The sequence below is a fragment of the Lynx rufus genome, unplaced genomic scaffold, assembly GCF_022079265.1.
Source record: "Lynx rufus isolate CCGP_SWC_20201006 ecotype Redwood Valley unplaced genomic scaffold, mLynRuf1.p SCAF_10, whole genome shotgun sequence".
Taxonomy (NCBI): domain Eukaryota; kingdom Metazoa; phylum Chordata; class Mammalia; order Carnivora; family Felidae; genus Lynx; species Lynx rufus.
In genome coordinates, this window is record NW_025814824.1 from 29,250,468 (window position 1) to 29,269,241 (window position 18,774).

Sequence of the window (18,774 nt, forward strand, 5' to 3'; positions counted from 1 at the left end):
ATACTAAAGGAAATATATTTATCATATTTTATGAAAATATCAAACTACTAAAGTTACTGAACAAGCATCCAGGACCATGTGTGAAACTTTACTTTGCAGGGGTTTTTTATTCTTGTGGTTTTGGGATCACTTATGCTTAGCCCTTGTGTGGTCAATCCCTTTCTGATAAAGCCAGAAAAGAATGATGGAAATAACTAAAAGAACTGGGCTTTTCTCAAGATCATTTCTTTCAAAGCATATTTCAAACCATTAGTAATTTCAACCTTTTTAAGGCAATACAACTGTTACAGATAGTAGTCTACATTTCTGTCTTACTCTTTTAATTTTCTAATTTCCCAAAATACCCTCACTTGTTAGAAAAAAATTTAACAAAATGATCATTTTAAAATATATTCTGTTTAGCACTAAATGGCTTGGATAAAATAGAAGCCTCTTACATGTTCCTCATTCTTTACTCTAAAATTGAAAACTTTACCAAATATGTATTGAAAACACTGAACTTGGAAATCTTATACTTGGCAAGAATATCTACTCAGTGAGCCATTTTCTTTTTCCTCTTTTGGTAACTGAGTCCATTCCAATTGGAGATTTCACAACACAACTGGGAAGCAAGAATGATGCCTCAAATGGAAGATGTCAGTACCTAAACTAGAGCCAAGAAACTATGGCCTTTATTGGACAGCCACTGAGTAGAAGAAGCTGAGGAAACCAAGCACCTGGACTCAATCCGCTGCAGAATCACCTGCTGCCCTTGACCTTCTTACCTTCTGTAATCTCATAAACACAGCATTTCTAAGGGTTACATTAACAAGAAATAAGGAAAATACAAACTACAGCAAGCTACCTCTCCACTTTCAACCACACACCAAAGGACACTAATAGTAATTTTTAAACCCATTTTTTTCGCCATAAACATCATAAGTTTGTGCTCTCCTGGTAATACCTCTGAACAAACTTTATCAGGCATTATTCTGAGGGACATTCATTTTTCTTTTTCCTAGTTTTTATTAGCTCAAATACATCACTGGCTTGCCTATTTTATCTCACAAATCCTGTAATTTAACTTTTGAAGGTCCTAGGATTCTTGAGGTTGAACCAATGTCACTGATTAAAACTGTGACTGTTGTACTTCCAATGCTTTAAATATTAGAATAAATTCTAATTATCTTCATGTCACAGGGTATTGGGCAGATCCCATGATATGCTTACTACATAAGGCTTCCCCTGTTAGAAAAAAATGCAACCCAATGCGGAGCATTTCCAAAAAGCACTCACCTCTAAGAGAGGAGGAGGAGGAGGGAGAGGAGAAGGAGAAGACAAAGAAAGAAAATGTTATTTTATGGACCTTAAATCTAATAGAATCTAAAAATGGAAGTTTTCCCTAGGTGTTGAGTGAGTCTGCACATTTAGTTCAACAAATGTATCATTTTTTAATTTTTCTCTCAAAAAAACACAAAAACAAAAAAGAGAGAGAGGAGCCAGAGAAATGTTCACCCAATCTTTAGGAGGTGTCTTACTTTGCTCAAAGTACTGAAATTCACTGAAATGTACTGCTAATGAGTTTACTTTGCTTTAGGTATTTACAGGTAGGTGCAAGCCATCACTTGCTATTCCTGAGCGCCTCCAACACTCAACTACAGGGGAGAAGGCATCTGTCAGGCTCCTCCCCTAGATCCAGAGTGGACATCCTGCAGGGCAGTTAAATGAGATGGGAAAATGCCTGGGATTCATCATACAAGCAGTCACTGACAGCAGATCTTCATGCAAATTTGGATTCTAAAAATGAGTGGAAGGGAAAACAATATACCAACATACATTTGCCACCTAATATTTTATTTTACTTAAGTTTATTTATTTTGAGAGAGACAGAGACAGCATGAGTTGGGGAGGGGCAGAGAGAGAATCCCAAGTAGGCTCCATGCTCTCAGCACAGAGCCCATGCAGGGCTTGACCTCACAAAACCGTGACGATCATGACCTGAGCCAAAACAGAGTTGGATGCTTATCCCGACTGAGCCACCCAGGCACCCCTATTTTTTGATATCTTGAATTAAAATTCCAAATGAAAAGCTAAATTAATTCTGTAAACTTTATATCTGTAATTTAAAAGTGTGAAGGTAGCATTTTTAAGACAATAAATATTTATTATTTTAAGCTGCCAAGCTTGGGTGCAAATTGTTATATAGCAATAAATAGCAAATAGTGAGGTTATAACTGTTACATGCTTAATCCTGAGGGCAGAACTAGAAACAACCGGCCAGAATTCCAAGAAGGTGAAATCTGTAATTTTATGCAGAGAACAACCCTGAATAAAAGGTGTACCCTCCCTTTCTATTATGTTTTTTCTGGTCTCTTTGTGGTGTCTTTACATTTCCAAATTTCCTCCTTCCTTATTGTCTTTATCTCTGATCCAATTCTCATTTAACATTACCAGAGGTTTACTTCTTTCTTTGATAGAAATTGTCACATTTCCTGTATTTAAAAAGTGATTTTGATAAAATTTAAAACCATAAGAAAAGACCTTTCCTGGACAATGTCCAACTAGCAAAACAAAAGTAGCAACATAGGCAAGACTTGATTCATCATGGAGTTCTGTTGCCTGTCAGTCTCCACTAAGCTCAGAACCAAAGGCACACCTCAAACAGGAAGCTCAAAGTTCAAAACGTAACACAAGCTTTGAAACAAAAAGAGATGGAGAATTTGTTTCTGGTTGTCAGAGGGGCCCAATGTAATGAGGATAGGTGCTAAGGAAAGACCACAGACACTTACAAGTTTAAGGCCATAGGGATAAATCAGTCTAGCCTCTCACTTTTACAAATAAGGAATCTGAAACCTAGCAAGTCTGGCAGCTTGTCTCAGAAAAATCCCATCTCATTTACTGTCCCCTAAGAGTTGGCCCCAACTCAAACTCCTTTTTCTTTTAGCTCTTTGTTCATGGCTCCACAACACAAGCCATGCCTGAGTCAGGCTGATTCGCTGAGGTCTCTTTTCTGACTGGATGCTTCCAGTGGGCAGAAATTACGAGCCATGTTTTCCTAGGCCTGACATATTGGGGAACAAAAAAAAAAAAAAAAAAAAAAGCTTAGCAAATATCTGCCCAGTGAATATATACTTCATGTGAGGCTGGCTAGTGTTAAAGCCAGAACTAGACTACTTCAACCACAATGGTGTGATCCACAGGCCAGATCATCACAACAATGCAGGCTTTAGAGGGGTGGGATCCTGGCTTTTATCAGTTTTACATTATGGGGAAAGTGATTTACTTACTCTAATCCATAACTGCCTATCCTGCAAAACTATCAAGGACTCAGGGCACCTGGGTGGCTCAGTCGGTTAAGCGTCTGACTCTTGATTTCGGTGCAGGTCATGATCCCATGGTTTCCTGAGTTCGAGAGCCACATTCAGCTCTGAGCTGACTCTGCAGAGCCTGCTTGTAATTCTCTGTGTCTGTCTGTCTGTCTGTCTTTCTCTGCCACTCCCCACCTCACACTCTGTCTCAAAATAAATACACAAAACTATCAAGGACTCAGATCCACTCTGCAATCCACAGAGAACAGTGCCTAGCACAACATCAGCAAGGCCTCTCATTCCACTTCTTTATTGTATAGCACAAACTTTCCCACATCTTAACATTTCTGAATTAGAGTTGTATTCTACATTCACCATATACACTTAAAGGATGTAGTATTTATTTTTCTAAAAAGTGGCTATTCAATGTGTGAAGTATCTCACAATGGATGGTGCCTTTAAATGGAGGAAAGTCAACAACTTCTTTTCCTTTCTCCTGCCATTAGTATCATTGGTCTAGCTCAGTGTTTTTCACATTTTTGGTCATGACCCATCTGGGGGGTTGTAAAAATAATTTGGGGTCATGAAAACTATTTTTAAAATAGTATAGTGAATGTGGCTACACAAAATCAAAACAAGCATCCTTTCATGAAATGTGTGTGTGTATACACGTCTGTGTGTATGTATGTATGCGTATATACATGTATACATGTACAGAAAATGTATTTCTGGTCAAGGATATTTGAGAAACACTGGCCTAGTTAAAATATATGAACTTAGGGCAGGTAGGTATGGCCCTGGTGGGCAAATGCAGTGATGACTTGGCCATATTAGATCAAGAACTTCAACAAGCTGGGGAAGGGTAGGGGAGGAAGAGTCCACTCAAAGGGGAAGGGAAGCAAGAGGACTAAGTGGAGAGGAAGAGGGACAGATGAGGGTTGGGACAGAGTGAGTGAGTTTGTCTGTGTAGTGCATCCATGTATGTATGCTCCCGGGACCTAATGCAGCCCTGTCTCTTCCCCCCTGAGTTCATGTTTCTTACAATTATTTATGATAGGCTAGGAAAGAGAAATTGTACAATTCTTTAAAATATCATAGGGTAATACTGCCTTTGTTTTTTTATTCTCATCTCATTATATTATGCAATTAGTCTTTGACTTTAAACAATATGAAAAGTAAATATTAAACTAGCCAAGTCAAGGCAATAAACCTCAACTGTACACCTTCAGATGTGCCTCCTCCACCCTATTCTAGGCCCTAGGATGACAAAAAGAACTAAAACCACAGTTCCTGCTCTTGAGAGGCATTCAGTCTTCCAGGACATCAGACAGGCAAACCAATAATTACAAAACAGTATAGTAAGTTTTATGGTTAAGGGGGATGCTATCAGCTACGAAGAGACTTAAAGAAGCTCCTAAAGCAGCCCCAAGCAAAACTATTTCAAAGAAAGTTTAAGAGGACAGGAGATGAGAACAGAGCTCCAAACAAAGGAATCACATGTTGCAGGCCCTGATATCATGTGCTTTCAAGGCACTGTTAGTAACTTGACCTGGCTACCATGTGTGTGGTGTGGTTGCAGAGGATTATATAGGAAATGAGGCTGGACAGGTAGACAGGAGGTCAGGGAAAGAACACCTCCCCCAATGTGTCCCCAGGTTCCTCTTCACCTTAGGTAAAACCAAAATGTTACCCCTAAATAATGTCAGGGCCATAGGAGGATTCAGATACTAAAGAATGACTTTACACATGGAAAACAGTAGTGTGCAAGTTAATGTGAAATTGTGAAACAAGAAATTATTTCATTATTATAACCATTTTATACTGAATTAAAAATGAAGTTATGATAATCATCTCGAAGAGTCTACTCTATAATATAAGGAGTCCTATTTTCTTACAGATCTCTGTGTGTGTGTGTGTGTGTGTGTGTGTGTGTGATTATCTATCCAAACATATTGGACAAGAAAAGGATGCTATCTTTCTAATGGAACAATGAATACATTTGAATAGCTGTTTCATAAAAATAGGAGAAAATTTATAATTTGAAACTCTGTATTTTGTTAAACAATGCAAAGATTAAAATTATCATTAGAAGTTTATATTTTGAGAGGACAGGCTTTGGATTCTTACCAAATGCTAAAATAAAAGGATTCCAACAAGTTTTTGCCAACAGTTGACCTATTGTGGGAAATCTTTCAATGATCATATTTGAATCCTGTAAAAGAAAGTTACGTTTTGGTCAATAAAAAGACAATATGCAACTTAGAAAGGTTGAACTGACACTACAGGTTGAGGGAGTTTGAATGTTTAGTATGTATTTCGGAGAAGTAGGAGATTCAAATAAAATTTAACAAGTAACCATCTTATTTCATCCTTAAACCACATCACGGAAACTAAAATGTACAGCACATTTATGTAAAATCTTGATACAAATTAACTTTATTTTACTAATACTTAGGAAAGGTCAATTTGTTTAAAAATAACAAAGACTGCATAACAGTGAACAAAATATTGTGAGCAATTAATAGTTCTATGATCCCATGTTTTCAACCTGGTTTTTCACTCTAACATAAGAGAGATTCCTAACTCAGCTTCACTAGGGCTATTTCAAAGAAGGTTTGGGAGGACAAGAACTCTGGAACTTGTAAAAAGAAATAAAAGCAGCCCAAGCATAAAGATATATATCTCTGTTCATTACTATTTCAGTTGCTACATGCTTAATGACATCATACTTAATCTACAACAACCTAAAACCTGAGATGAAAAAGATCAACCAAATAGAAAACAGCTTAAGATTAAAAAATGTACATGCTGTTATACAACTGGCCCTCTCCCCACTTCTTTACCTCTCAAGAAAGTTCAAAAATAAGACCTAAATGAGGTAACATGTACATAAGCTGAAATGTAAGCTGCTGTACGAATAAATTCTTCACATTTGTCTTAGCATCAAGGCCAGCCCTAGACTTTCTGGGACCAATTTAAAGCCAAGCTGCAGAAGTCGAATTATAGAGAAACAATTTTAAAAGTTAGCTTTGGTTGATCACACAGACCATATCTTTCCTTCTAGTTGCTAAAGACATATGAACTCATATCATCAACATGAATAATTCTTCAAATTTCTGACTTGCTTCTTAGATTAAGAGAAGAAAAACATAACACAAGAACACATTAAATGACAATTTTGCTTCTCATTTTGAAATTACAAAGTAGGTGTAAAACAAATAATATTTTCATAATATGAAAGCATGTTAATTCATAAAAATATCCACTGAAGTAAAAATAAGAAATCATGTCAAAATGAAAATATATCAAATTTTGAACAATACATTATACAACAATAGTGAAGATACTCAAAATCTTAATATTCACCAGAAAAGACCACTTAAAATATTCATAAGAAGAGATCTTAATACCTATTACCTCTTAGTAGAACCTTATCTAGGACAGCATTAAAGAACAACATAAAGAAGCATTTCAGAAAACTTTTCAATATTTAATAGATGCAAAGGTCTTTAAAAGAATCCCAATTCTTACCTGACGATTGTCACAGTCTTGTTTTTTATAAAAAAAAAAAAAAAAACTTTACTGGTCAGGAAGTCTCATGTGACAATGTAATTAATCAAGAAGAAAAGACTGAAATCATAAGAAATCAGAGATAAGGAAACCATCCCGTCCATATCACTTACAGGTAATTTGTCTTTCTAATCCATCAGGTCAATACCACAAGTTCCTGACCCTAGATAACATTCAAGTTTGGTGAAATGTAGTAGAGATTCATTATTTTGGTCTACTACCTACCATCTCTTTCAAGACTTCATACATCTGCCTCAGGAATTCCTGAAATCGAGGCAGGTGAAGGCAGGTGTCTTTCTGGGTTTCCAAAGTGGAGGCCTGGTCCCACAATGAAAGTTTGTGCATCCAAAATTGGTAATCAGAAGAAAAGCCTACTGAATCTTGAGCCATCTTGGAAAAAGGGAAAAGGTGATGTATCTTCACAGCAGCCCGCCAAGCACTGAAGGAAACAGTGGGCACACATCAAATCTATAAGAGAGGGGAAAAATGAAACATTATTTAAGGGATTTTTATTGGTGACTTCATGTTCTACTGACAAGTGAAAGGGGGAGTACAAGGGACTAAAGTAGCGTGATTTTATGGAGTCACCTTTGAATTATTTTAAAATGTGTCACCCAGCTGTAGCTCCAATTTTTACCATCTGAATTTTTTATCAGAGTAATATTACACTAGAAGTCATTATACTTTCACAGACACATGCTAATTATGCACAAAAAGCACAGCTGATAATACTTTATATCCACTTTTCAAGATAGAGCTATTTTTAAATGTTCTGAACATGAAGTTCATTTGGATATTTTAATGTAATGGGAAATCAAAAACATCCATGTGTGTTAATAATAGTCTATGTCTAAAAAATGTTTTTGAAGTTCCCATGTTTTATATGCATTTCTGGCTTCTCATTTACGTGTTAAAGAAAATCTCTATGCATTACTGTCCACTGACATTTCTTCCCAGTTTCTCTTCATTTTTTAGAAAAGAGTAAAATAATTCATTCCATATGGATCAATTTGAACAATCTATTTCATTAAAGACTAGTGTTTATGCTTGATCTCAATTCTTTCACGAGAAGAAATACTTTAGTGAAATATGAAAAACTGCAATTATTGAGGAGGTGTACTAGTCCTACATGACAGAAAATAGCTCATAAAGTTGACCTACCACATGGGAAGTACATGTTAAAAAGAAGAGTGGAGTTGTGAAGTGAGCAGGCACCTCAGGCAGAGCTAGGTAAATAAACCGCAGGTGCCCCACCACCATCCCAGCTCCTCACCGTCCTCACCTATAAGAACCACACCCGGCAGAGAAGGGAGGGCTGCTTCTCATCAGGTGCAGGCTTTTGCAAGTTCTCCTACTTTCTAGGGGCAGGGGTGATACTCAGTTATCTGATTTCAAAAGACAGCTCTGCAAATGGTGAGTGAGTTCAAATTCTCAGCAGCAGTAATTAACAGATAAAATGGTCCCAATTAAGTGCCAAAAACATCAACAAAGGGAGTTTCATTACTAAATAAGAAAACAAAAAAATTTAAAGAGATCATAAAATTTGGTTGCAGTGCAAAAAATTTGAGACCAGGTACTAAAAATTGTACTAAATGGTACTAAAAATTTAGTTTTATAAAGGACCATGAGGTAAAAAAAAAAAAAAGGTTTAGCAATAGTGACAAACGGCACATAATAGCCATGAATCTAGGCCTTCTCCCTGATTCCTCCCTTTCTCTCACTGACTTCCTGATCTAAGCCATCAACACCTGTCAATTCTACCTCCAAAATAAATACATGATCTCACTCAGCTTCATCCACTTCTTTCCAGCTCCACTGCTGCCATCCTATCCTATCCCATCCCATCCCCATCTCCATCCCCATTCATTTCTTCCCTAGAGGCTTCTACCTGGTCCCACCTGGCCCTCTGTAATTTATTGTCTACAGTCAACAAAACCAACTTTCCCAAAAGGAAATCAGACCCAGCACGCTCCTGCTTAAAACCTTCCCACCCCACTTCAATAGCTCCTTGAAAGAAATCCCAACTCCCTGTAGAAAAGACCCCAGCTCCTTGTTGGAGTCTCTAAAGTCCTGCAAAAACATGGCCCACACCCTCCCATTTCCCATGCTGCCTCTCCTCTGCTGCTCACTGTCCAGTCCAGGCCTCTCCTCTGTTCCACCAACACAGGGAATCCTTCCCTGTTTCCGGGGCTTTCTGTTGATTCCTCCACAGCTCTTATCACATCAGTAATTATCCTGGACATTTATTTCCTCATTTAGTTACTGCTTCTTCCACCAGTATATAAATTCCCTGTCTCTTAGAATTTAACACGGGCCTGGGGCACCTGGGTGGCTCAGTCAATTAAGCGTCCAACTCTTAGTTTCAGCTCTAGTCATGATCTCACAGTTCATGAGTTCAAGCCTCGCATCCAGCTCGGAGCTTGATTGGGATCTTCTCTCCCTTCTCCCTCTTCTCTCCCTTCTCTCCCTCACCCCCCCCACCTCAAAATAAACAAACTTACAAAAAAAAAAAAAGATTTAACACATGCCTGGCAAACAATAAATACTGAGTAAAGAAATGAATAATTCACGGATATTTTTCAAAGTATAGTTCTAAACTGCTGTAACAAAATAACAAAATGCTTTTCCCGATAGAGCAATTAACTTTTTAAAAGATAACTTCCCCAGAAAAAAAATTTTAAAGGCATATCTATGGGAAACTTAATTACTAATATCCCATTTTATAAATATAGTAATAGCTTACACATACATACACTTACTATGCTCTTGACAATATATTAAATGCTTTATGCACATTAGCTATGTTAATCCTCATAGCAACCCTATGAAATGGGTACTATTATTGTCCTCATTTTACAGAGGCACAGAGAGATTATGTAATTGCTCAAAGTAAGATTATGTAAAAGCCCAAAGGAAGTAACTGCTAGTAAATAGCAGAGCTACAGTTTGTGGGATTTGAATTTAAAGAATCTGGCTCTAAAGTCTGTGCCCTTAATCAAAGAAATAAACTGAAGAAAATTAATGAATTTCTTATATATTTCATACAGTTCTAGATGCAGGTCTGTTTAGATATTTGGGGACACTAAACTGAAGACCTTTTTGGTAGAGGTGACAGGAAACATTATTTTATTATAGCCAAATTACAAACAACATTTTGCCTAGCAATGGGGATGCATCTGGTTGTTTTAAATGCAAACAGTTTTAGGGATCATGTAGTGCAGTGGTCCTGATGGGCTGTTCCACAGCATGTCTAGGGGGGAGATGGTGATAGCTGGGAAACAAGTGGTGCCCTGATTGTGAAGGCTAGCAGTGGGGGTGCTGCTGACATTTAGTGCCCAGAAGCCAGGGATGCTGAACATACTGCAATACTCTGGGACAGCAGCTCACAAAGAGAAATGGTCTTCCCCCAAAGGCCAATGACAACCCTACTGCTGCTGACCTAATCTGAACACTCTGGAATGGGGCATCTGTTGATTGGCTGGTTGCGTATTCCTCCTCCCTTCTTTCCCTTGAGGAAAGAACCTCTCCTCCCTTCTACAAGTCTTGGTGAGTCTATTAATCAAGGCACGTTGTGGCATCAGCTAAGAGGTGAGGCAGTGATTCAAGTTAGGCAAACCAGACTCTGTGCTGGGAATCTGAGTCTTGAATATATGGACATAAGGATGGAACTAAGTCATTCCAAAGACTCTCTTAGTCTAGATCCCTAAGGCTACCCTACATCACGTCCTTAACAAGGTATAGTTTTAAGCTCTCTTTTTTTTTTTTTTTTTGAGATTTTATTTTTAAGTAATCTCTACACCCAACAGGGGGCTCCAACTCATGACCCCGAGATCAAGAGTCAACTGCTCCACCAACTGAACCAGCCAGGCACCCTTCAGCTCTCTCTTTAATTCTGTCCACTACCCAGGGGCTTGCCACAAAATCTTTTTTTTATTTTTTCTTAAATTAACCACCATTGACTTCTGTGATTTAAAAAAAAACTCACAAACTAATATCGTCTAATATATACTGATACAATATCTAATACAAACCAGATAGCGGGATGCAGGCAGCAAAACTTTGAAGAAAGAAGGAGAATTTAGTACTGGTTACCGGCCCAAATCATGGAAAATGGCAGGGAAACTTCTGTTCATATTAGGGTATTGGAAACCAGAAGTCCATGGAACAAGAAGGTAATGTAGATCAATGAGGTATTGCCTATGATCAGGGCCACTACCTCATTATACTCTTCTAGTATAAAGTGAAGCCAAGCGAAAGCCACTGGATTATCAAAAAACAATGTCTGGTGGTTTGCAGAAAACCCCACTTCTCCGACCAAGGGACCAGTGAGTCTTAGTCAACGATATTAGGCTATCATAAACATATTCAAATGGTGACTCCAGCTCAAACTGCACTTTCAGATATGGATCCCAACTGGATCAAATTAAAACCACCCTAGTCACCTAGAATGTAGTTATGAAGCTGGCAGTAAATGTATTTCTCCATAAAGATAACCAGAAGATATGAGAAAGCAGTTCACTTTTACCTCCCTTGGAGGTATCAACTCAGGACATGGTGTTACTACACTGGTCTACCACAGTGAAGTTAGCTGCTAACAGAACCTGGAAACTAACGAGACATAGGTACCTTGCATGTATTCCAGATGGTGGGATATAAATCCCATAAACATACAGGGCCTGCCATTTCAGGAAGTCTCCTGTGATCCAATGGTCCGTGCCAAGTCAGGATATGCCCTTTAAAATAATGATAAACAACAGACTAGTGCCAGTGGTTGCCTCCGATGTGGAGACCTAGGTAGCTGAAAGACAGGTGCAGAAAAGAAACTTGGGTTTTACCATACACCTTTTTGCACCTTTTCAATTTAATTCTATGTATACTGATTACTGACTCAAAATTGTAACAATGAGCAAACAAAAAAGAAAGTGAATAATTGCTATACCTCATACCTGCTAAAAGGCAAAACATTTGGCTGATATATTTGGGATTGTGAACATAAACTGTCTGGGCTTTAGACTGTTTATCTACTTTTACCTACTTGTCAGGCAATGAGAAAATATGGGAAGGGCCCAGAGCAAGAATCACTGTATAGCTGGTCCATGCTGAAGCGCTCTGCCACTAAGCACATATGACCCAGCAGATCCAATGCTGCTTCAAGTGTGTGTGAAGATCTGGATTCTGTGAAGAGCCTACAGCAGGCCTCAGTGACTTGGACTGATCGCTCAAGCCACAAAGCCGGGTGTGCCCAGCAGCACTCCATCATAATGTGCAAATTATGCCTGCTTGGGCAAAATGCACAAGTGAGGTTTTTGGATGCTATCTGTGTGTATGTCTTGCTTTCTGTGTCATATACTTTTTTTAAAATTCCCTTCCCTTTCATTTTTCCCTCTGCTACTAGTGAACCTAGGGAGTATATCATTAGTAGATAAATTTTCCAAAGTCTATAATTGACAGACTATAACAGAGATAGGAAGAGGAACTGACATTATCCAGAATTCCTGGACCTGAAGTCAGAAGCATCAACCAGGCATTACTTCAGATTATCTCCCTTTTCGAAGGAAAAGCTAAATTATGTTAGTTGGAAGTGTTTTAAAAATTCTTTGTGTAGAAAGCAGTAGGTCTGAGTGTACTGAGTAACCAACAAGTGAAAGGTAGTGGAGTTCTGTGGTTTTTGCCCACCTAGCACCCTTTTCCTGTTCCTTCAATATGAGCTCACCCTACTTTTGCTTCTTCCTTTTCCTTCTTCCTTTCCATATAATCTGAGACTATGGATCAAGGTGTCCACACAGGTCTAACAGATAAGACTAACAGGAAAGAATGCTGTGCAAATAAAATGAAGTTTGTCTCTTTTTCTGACACCACTCACACACAACAGACTTTTACCCAATAGAGAGAACAGCTTATGATGGTCTCACTTAAAGCACAGGCTATGTTATAAGCGAATTTTGTTTATGATGTTTCTTTCTCATAACTATTTAATGAGTATTTTTAAATTTACCAAAAAAGTAGACAAAACAGCCAAATGAACTCCTATGTATCCATTAACTAGTCCAAACAATTATCAAAAATTTCCATTTTAAAGCACATCACAGACATCACACCACTTTATCCAAAATACTTTGATTTCTCTTTTTTTCTAAGGATTTAAAAAAAAAAAAAAGAAACCTGAGTACACTCTTTCACACCTAATAAATCCAGCCAAATAAGCACAATAAATATCATCTAATGGCCCATCTATGTTCAAATTTCTTTAAAATTTTCCTTCATAATGGGTTGTTTATATTGCAATCCAAACGAGATCCACACATTACATATGGCCAATATTGATATTTCTCCTTTAATCTGTAACAAAATAATGTAAAAATAAGTCTCCCTTAATCTGTAACAATTGCCCCTCTTTTATTTTTTAATCTTTTCATATTATTTATCCCCTGAAAAAAAAAAACAATCGAAAAGGCTAATAGAATCCATTGTATTGACTAATAGAACGTTTCATACTTGTGTATTTGGCTGATTGCATTCCTGTGGTGTTAGCTTGTTTTGCTCTCCCCTATACTGCGTACAAACTGAGAGCACAATTTAGAGGTTTTTTTTAGATTCAGGGTCAATCTTTTTCCAAGAATACTTCATTTGTAGTGGTGTGTCCTTTGAATTAAACAGATCAGCTGTTTCAGGTACTGTCAACCTAATCCATTAGGTTGAATGGATTATACTTTCCTTTCACTATCAACTCTTTCCTGAATGGTCTTAGGATCCACTGATGATCATTTTAGATCCGTTAGGGGTTAAAAAATAGTGATTTTCTAATTTTATCCATTGGCTTATTTTTATGATATTTCTAGATGTATAGAACCCTTACAGTTGTAGGTAGTAAGAATAACAATCTTTTCCTATGGAAATCCAATGTATGTCTGCCCAACCCCGTGAAACTGCCAAAAGAGTTGCTAACTTCACTGACTCAGTAGCATAGGCCCTCTTGCAGGTTCTTGGGTCTCCCCTAGCTTCTCCAGAAATGGCAAATTGCCCTAAGGGTGAAGAGCTGCTAAAGAATGTCTACTCAGTGCTCTGCACTTCCCTTCACTGCCAGGGTCTTAACCCCTTGAGTACTGGGCATCTCTGCAGTTTTCCCATGGCTTCAAAAGATGTTTTATCTGGTTCTTCTAGCCACTCTAAAAAGCTGGAAGTAAAAGTCTATGTAAGTTTTCTTGATTAACCAGGATGGATGAGGTAAACAAAAGTACAGAATATATTTAAGTGTAAACACACTTAGTAAAATTGCATCCAATTTCAGTTCTACTTCAGATAACGGTAGACTCTGTAATTGAAACCAACCTTCCTGATGAACACTATTTTATATGGTTACATGAAATATGGAAGTGTAATAAAAAAATCATCAAGAGGCACCTAGGTGGCTCAGTCAGTTAAGCATCTGACTTCGGCTCAGGTCATAATCTCATAATTCATGAGTTCAAGCTCCACGTCGGGCTCTATGCTGACAACTCACAGCCTGGAGCCTGCTTCAGATTCTGCATCTCTCTCTCTCTCTCTCTCAAAAATTAATAAACATTTAAAAAAATTTTAAAAGATCAACAAAGAATCAGAAAGACAGTGTTAAATTATTTGAGAAAGATCTTGACACATGGGGCCTAGGAAGGCATTTCTGATCCTGAAGAGGTGGTTAAAGGCAAAAGTTAAAAAGCTTTTTTTGCAGCCTTGCCAGAAAGTAAAAGTAGGAGCCCAGGCCTACCAAAGTGAGGTCCTGGTGAACCACCCCACACTTAGAGTTGGTGCCTATGAGGGTACACACTGGGAGGATAGGTGAAACCAGAAATGAACCAACCTGCATATACTACAGTCTAACTATGAAACTAAAGCTAAACTAAGGTGGTCCCTGGTTTCTAGGTCTGCTGCCAGGTGCCTGGAAGATGCAAACAAAAATCCCCTCTGAAGGAAAATAACTTCAAGGTTTCTAACTATTTCTAAAAATAATTTTTCAAGTTTTATTTACTTGTTTTGAGAGAGACAGAAACGGCAGATGTGGGGGAGCGTCAGAGAGAGGAGACAGAGAATCTCAAGCAGGCTCCATGCTGCCAGCACAGAGTCCTATGTGGGGCTCAAACCCACAAAACCTTGAGATCATGACCTGAGCTGAAACCAAGAGTCAGATGCATAACCCACTGAGCCACCCAGGTGCTCCCCAAAAATAATGTTTCAAATACAACAAAAATTATATAATGAAAGACAATCAAGCACACAGGAAGAAAAGAACACACAAGAAAGAACCCCAATGAAGGATAACAAAACAAAACAAAGAATACAGTAGAAATTCTAAAACCGGAAGAAAAGAAAAAAGGAACTGAAATTAAGAATTCAACAGATGAAGAGGCGCCTGGGTGGCTTGGTCGGTTAAGAGACTGACTCTTGATTTCAGCTCAGGTCATGATCTCATGGTTCATGGGTTTGAGCTCCACATCAGTTTCCACACTGACAGCATGGAGCCTGCTTGGGATTCTCTCTTTCCCTCTCTCTCTGCCCCTCTCCCGCTCACTCTTTCTCTTAAAAATAGATGAATAAACTTTAAAAAAAAAATTCAACACATGGGTTTAATAGCTGATCAGACCCAATTGGAAATAGAATTAGTGAACTTGGAACATACATCAGAGGAAACTACCCAGAATTCACATGGAAAGTAAAAACAATGGAAAACACAGAAGAATGGGTAAGATACATAAAAATACAGCAAGATGACCAGAAAACATACCTTCAATACAGTCAAAGGGGAAAAAAAAAAAGGCCAACCTAGAATACTATACCTAACTAAAATATTCTTCAAGATAAAGTGAAATAAAATCTTTTGACACATTGAGAGAGTCTGATGCCAGTAAGCCTAATCTAACTAAAGGATGCTCTTCAGAAAAATGGAAAATGATCCCAGACAGAATTCTGCAGGCATAAGAACAAATGAAAAACAACAAAAATGGTAGATACATGAAAAAATTTAAATTAACATTTATGATATAAAATAAGAATAGTGTCATTGGGGTTTTTAAATATATACAGAAATTAAAATATATAAAAACAATAGCATACCTGGAGAAAAATAGAGTCAGAGTTCTAAAGTCCTGCATTTTCCAGGAAAAGGAAGATAAAAGTGTTAAATAATTCAAGTATGCATACTGTAATTTCTAGGATATCCACTAATAGAATATCAACAGGTAGTATATAATTTCCAAATTATCAAAGGAGAAAAATTTATAATAAAAAAATGGCAAGATTGGAGAGAAAAAGGAATACAGAATGGACAAGATTTAAAAAACCACAGGGGTGCCTGGGTGGCTCAGTTGGTTAAGCATCTGACTCCTGATTTTGGCTCAGGTCATGATCTCACAGTTGGTGGGTTAGAGACCCACACTGGGGCTGTCTGTGCAGAGCCTGCTTGGGATTCTCTCTCTCACTTTGTCTCTGCCCCTCCCCACTCGCGTGTTCTCTGAAAAAATAAGTAAATAAACTTTAAAAAGAATTTTAAAAAAGCGCACAGTAAGATGGTTGATTTAAACTAAAATATATCAGTAATTATACAATATGCCAATGACTTAAACTCCCAAGTACATCCCAAAGATTATCAGGTTTTTCACTTTTTAAATTTATTTTTTATTTATTTTTTATTTTTTATTTTATTTAAGATTTTATTTAAATTCCAGTCAGTTAACATACAGGGTAATAATTAGTTTCAGGTGTCCAATACAGTGATTCAACACTTCTGTACATCAGCTGGTGCTCAGCACAAGTGTACTCCTTAATCACCGTCACCTATTTAACCCATCCCCAACCCACCTCCCCTCTAGTAACCATCCGTTTGTTCCCTGTAGTTAAGAGTATGTTTCTCAGTTTGTGTCTCTGTTTTTTTCCCCTTTGCTCATTTGTTTTGTTTCTGAGATTCCACATATGAGTGAAATCATATGGTATTTATCTTTCTCTGACTTATTTTGCTTAGCATAATACTCTCTAGCCTGCAAATGGCAAGAGTTCATTCTTTTTCATGGCTGAGTAATATTCCAGTGTGTGCGCACACACGCGCGTGTGTGTATCACATCTTCTTTATCCATTCATCAATTGATGGACACTTGGGCTGTTTCCATAACTGGGCCATTACAGACAACGATATCAGTTTTGAATTAAAAAAAGAAACAACTACATGTTATAAAACACACATCTAAAACATAAGAATATAGTGATTCAGAGGGGCTAAAAGGAAAATAGGAAAACAACAACAACAACAACAACATACAAACCTAACCAAAGGAATCAAATAAAAAAACAGTATCAATTCAAATACACTTTGGGGCAAAAAGAATTACCAGAGGTAAAGAGGGTCACTTCATAATGATAAAGTGTTCAATTCACCAGGAAGATTAAACAATTGTAAATCTGTATGCTCCAGTAATATGGAAATACAAAACAAACTATAAAGCTCAAAATATAACACAGAAATTGATGTAACTATAAAAATAAAGTATTCCATTCATACTGGGAATTTTCACACATCTCTCTCAGTAAATCATAATCATACAAAAATCCACAAATTACAAACTCTCCCTCAAAGAACACTCCAAGCTTGTTAAGTGTTTATGAACACTAGCAGAATGTTCACTGCGGCATTATTCATAACAGACCCAAATTGAAAAGAACCCATATGCCAGTCAAGAGTAGAATGAATAAACTAAATGTGATATATTCATATAAGGGAACTCTATGCAGCAATGACAATGCAGAACCTACCACAGGCATAGAGATGAATTTTTAATCATAATGTTGAGAAAAAGAAACCAACCCATAAGAATATATAAGATGTGATTCATTTACATAAAGTTTAAAATCAGGTAAAACTAAACTGTAGTGATTACTCTGAAAAGTCAGGAAACCTATTACCTTTAGAAGAAGAGAAGAAGTACTATGGGGAAGGTATACATGAAGGGCTCTCAAGATGCTGGCAATATTCTATTTCTTGACCTGGATGCCACTAACGTGTGTGTTAACATTTTAATAATTAAAAAACTGTAAGTCATGTTTATGTGCTTTCCTGTATGTATTATTTTCCATTACACACACACACACAAATTCTCTAACTTCTAGATATACATTTACCACACACATATTACCTCAAAAGAAAAAATAAAAGCTGTCATAGCTTATAAATGCTAATCAATACATAAAATACTTGATGAATACAATTAAAAATTTTAATTACCAAAAGATTCTGTAAGTATTTTCTATTTTCTAGCTGAGTCTCTGAAAATATTACAACTATCAGAACTGGCCAGCGATACAAACCTAGGGTTTGTTTTCTCTTCTTCCTTCCCATCCTCAAATAACAGCTCCATCTTCCTAGCCCGGCTCCTAGGAGAAGTAAATCCACAGGCTTCTCTATCTGCTCCCACTTTCCCCAAGCTATGTGGCTACTGCTTTGCCCTGAGAGGGCTATTGTCATAAGGAGGAAGAGACATCCAATTCATCACTCAGGGAAGGATAACTAGTGAGAGGTCTGTACTCAAGCAGATAAAATAAGGCGGTGTCCAGGCAGCTTAAAAAAAAAAAAAAAAAAAAAAGCATGCCTCATAAAAAAGACAGGATTCTTCAGATTGATGGCGATTTTAACTTTTTTCACAAATGCATTAATTTTTTTATCCTAGTTCATCTGCACACTTATTAGACAACTGAGATCTGACTATACATTTTTTGATTGATACCAAATCCTTCATCTAGCCCCAATGTAAATCCTTGACTTTCTTAGGACTCTGCTTAGTGTGCATGCCCTCACATGGATGTCTATGCCCATATCCATTTCAGAGGAGCAACTAGAGAAATACTCTTTAAGCATCTTTTAAGAGCATTTAAAAAAAGGTGGATGTCAATCACATTA

At 37.3% G+C, this 18,774-nt stretch overlaps 1 protein-coding gene across 1 annotated transcript in view; it reads right to left on the bottom strand.

Annotated features, from left to right (window-relative positions):
• The window catches only part of FANCC (FA complementation group C), a 265,910-nt gene that overhangs the window by 161,869 nt on the left and 85,267 nt on the right, over nucleotides 1–18,774 (bottom strand). The window contains exons 3-4 of the mRNA XM_047103066.1: nucleotides 7,083–7,325; nucleotides 5,415–5,499 (exon numbers count right to left, since the gene is read on the bottom strand). Coding sequence (XP_046959022.1) covers nucleotides 5,415–5,499; nucleotides 7,083–7,247 — 250 coding nt within the window. The 5' untranslated portion in view covers nucleotides 7,248–7,325. The remainder of the gene's footprint in view (nucleotides 1–5,414; nucleotides 5,500–7,082; nucleotides 7,326–18,774) is intronic.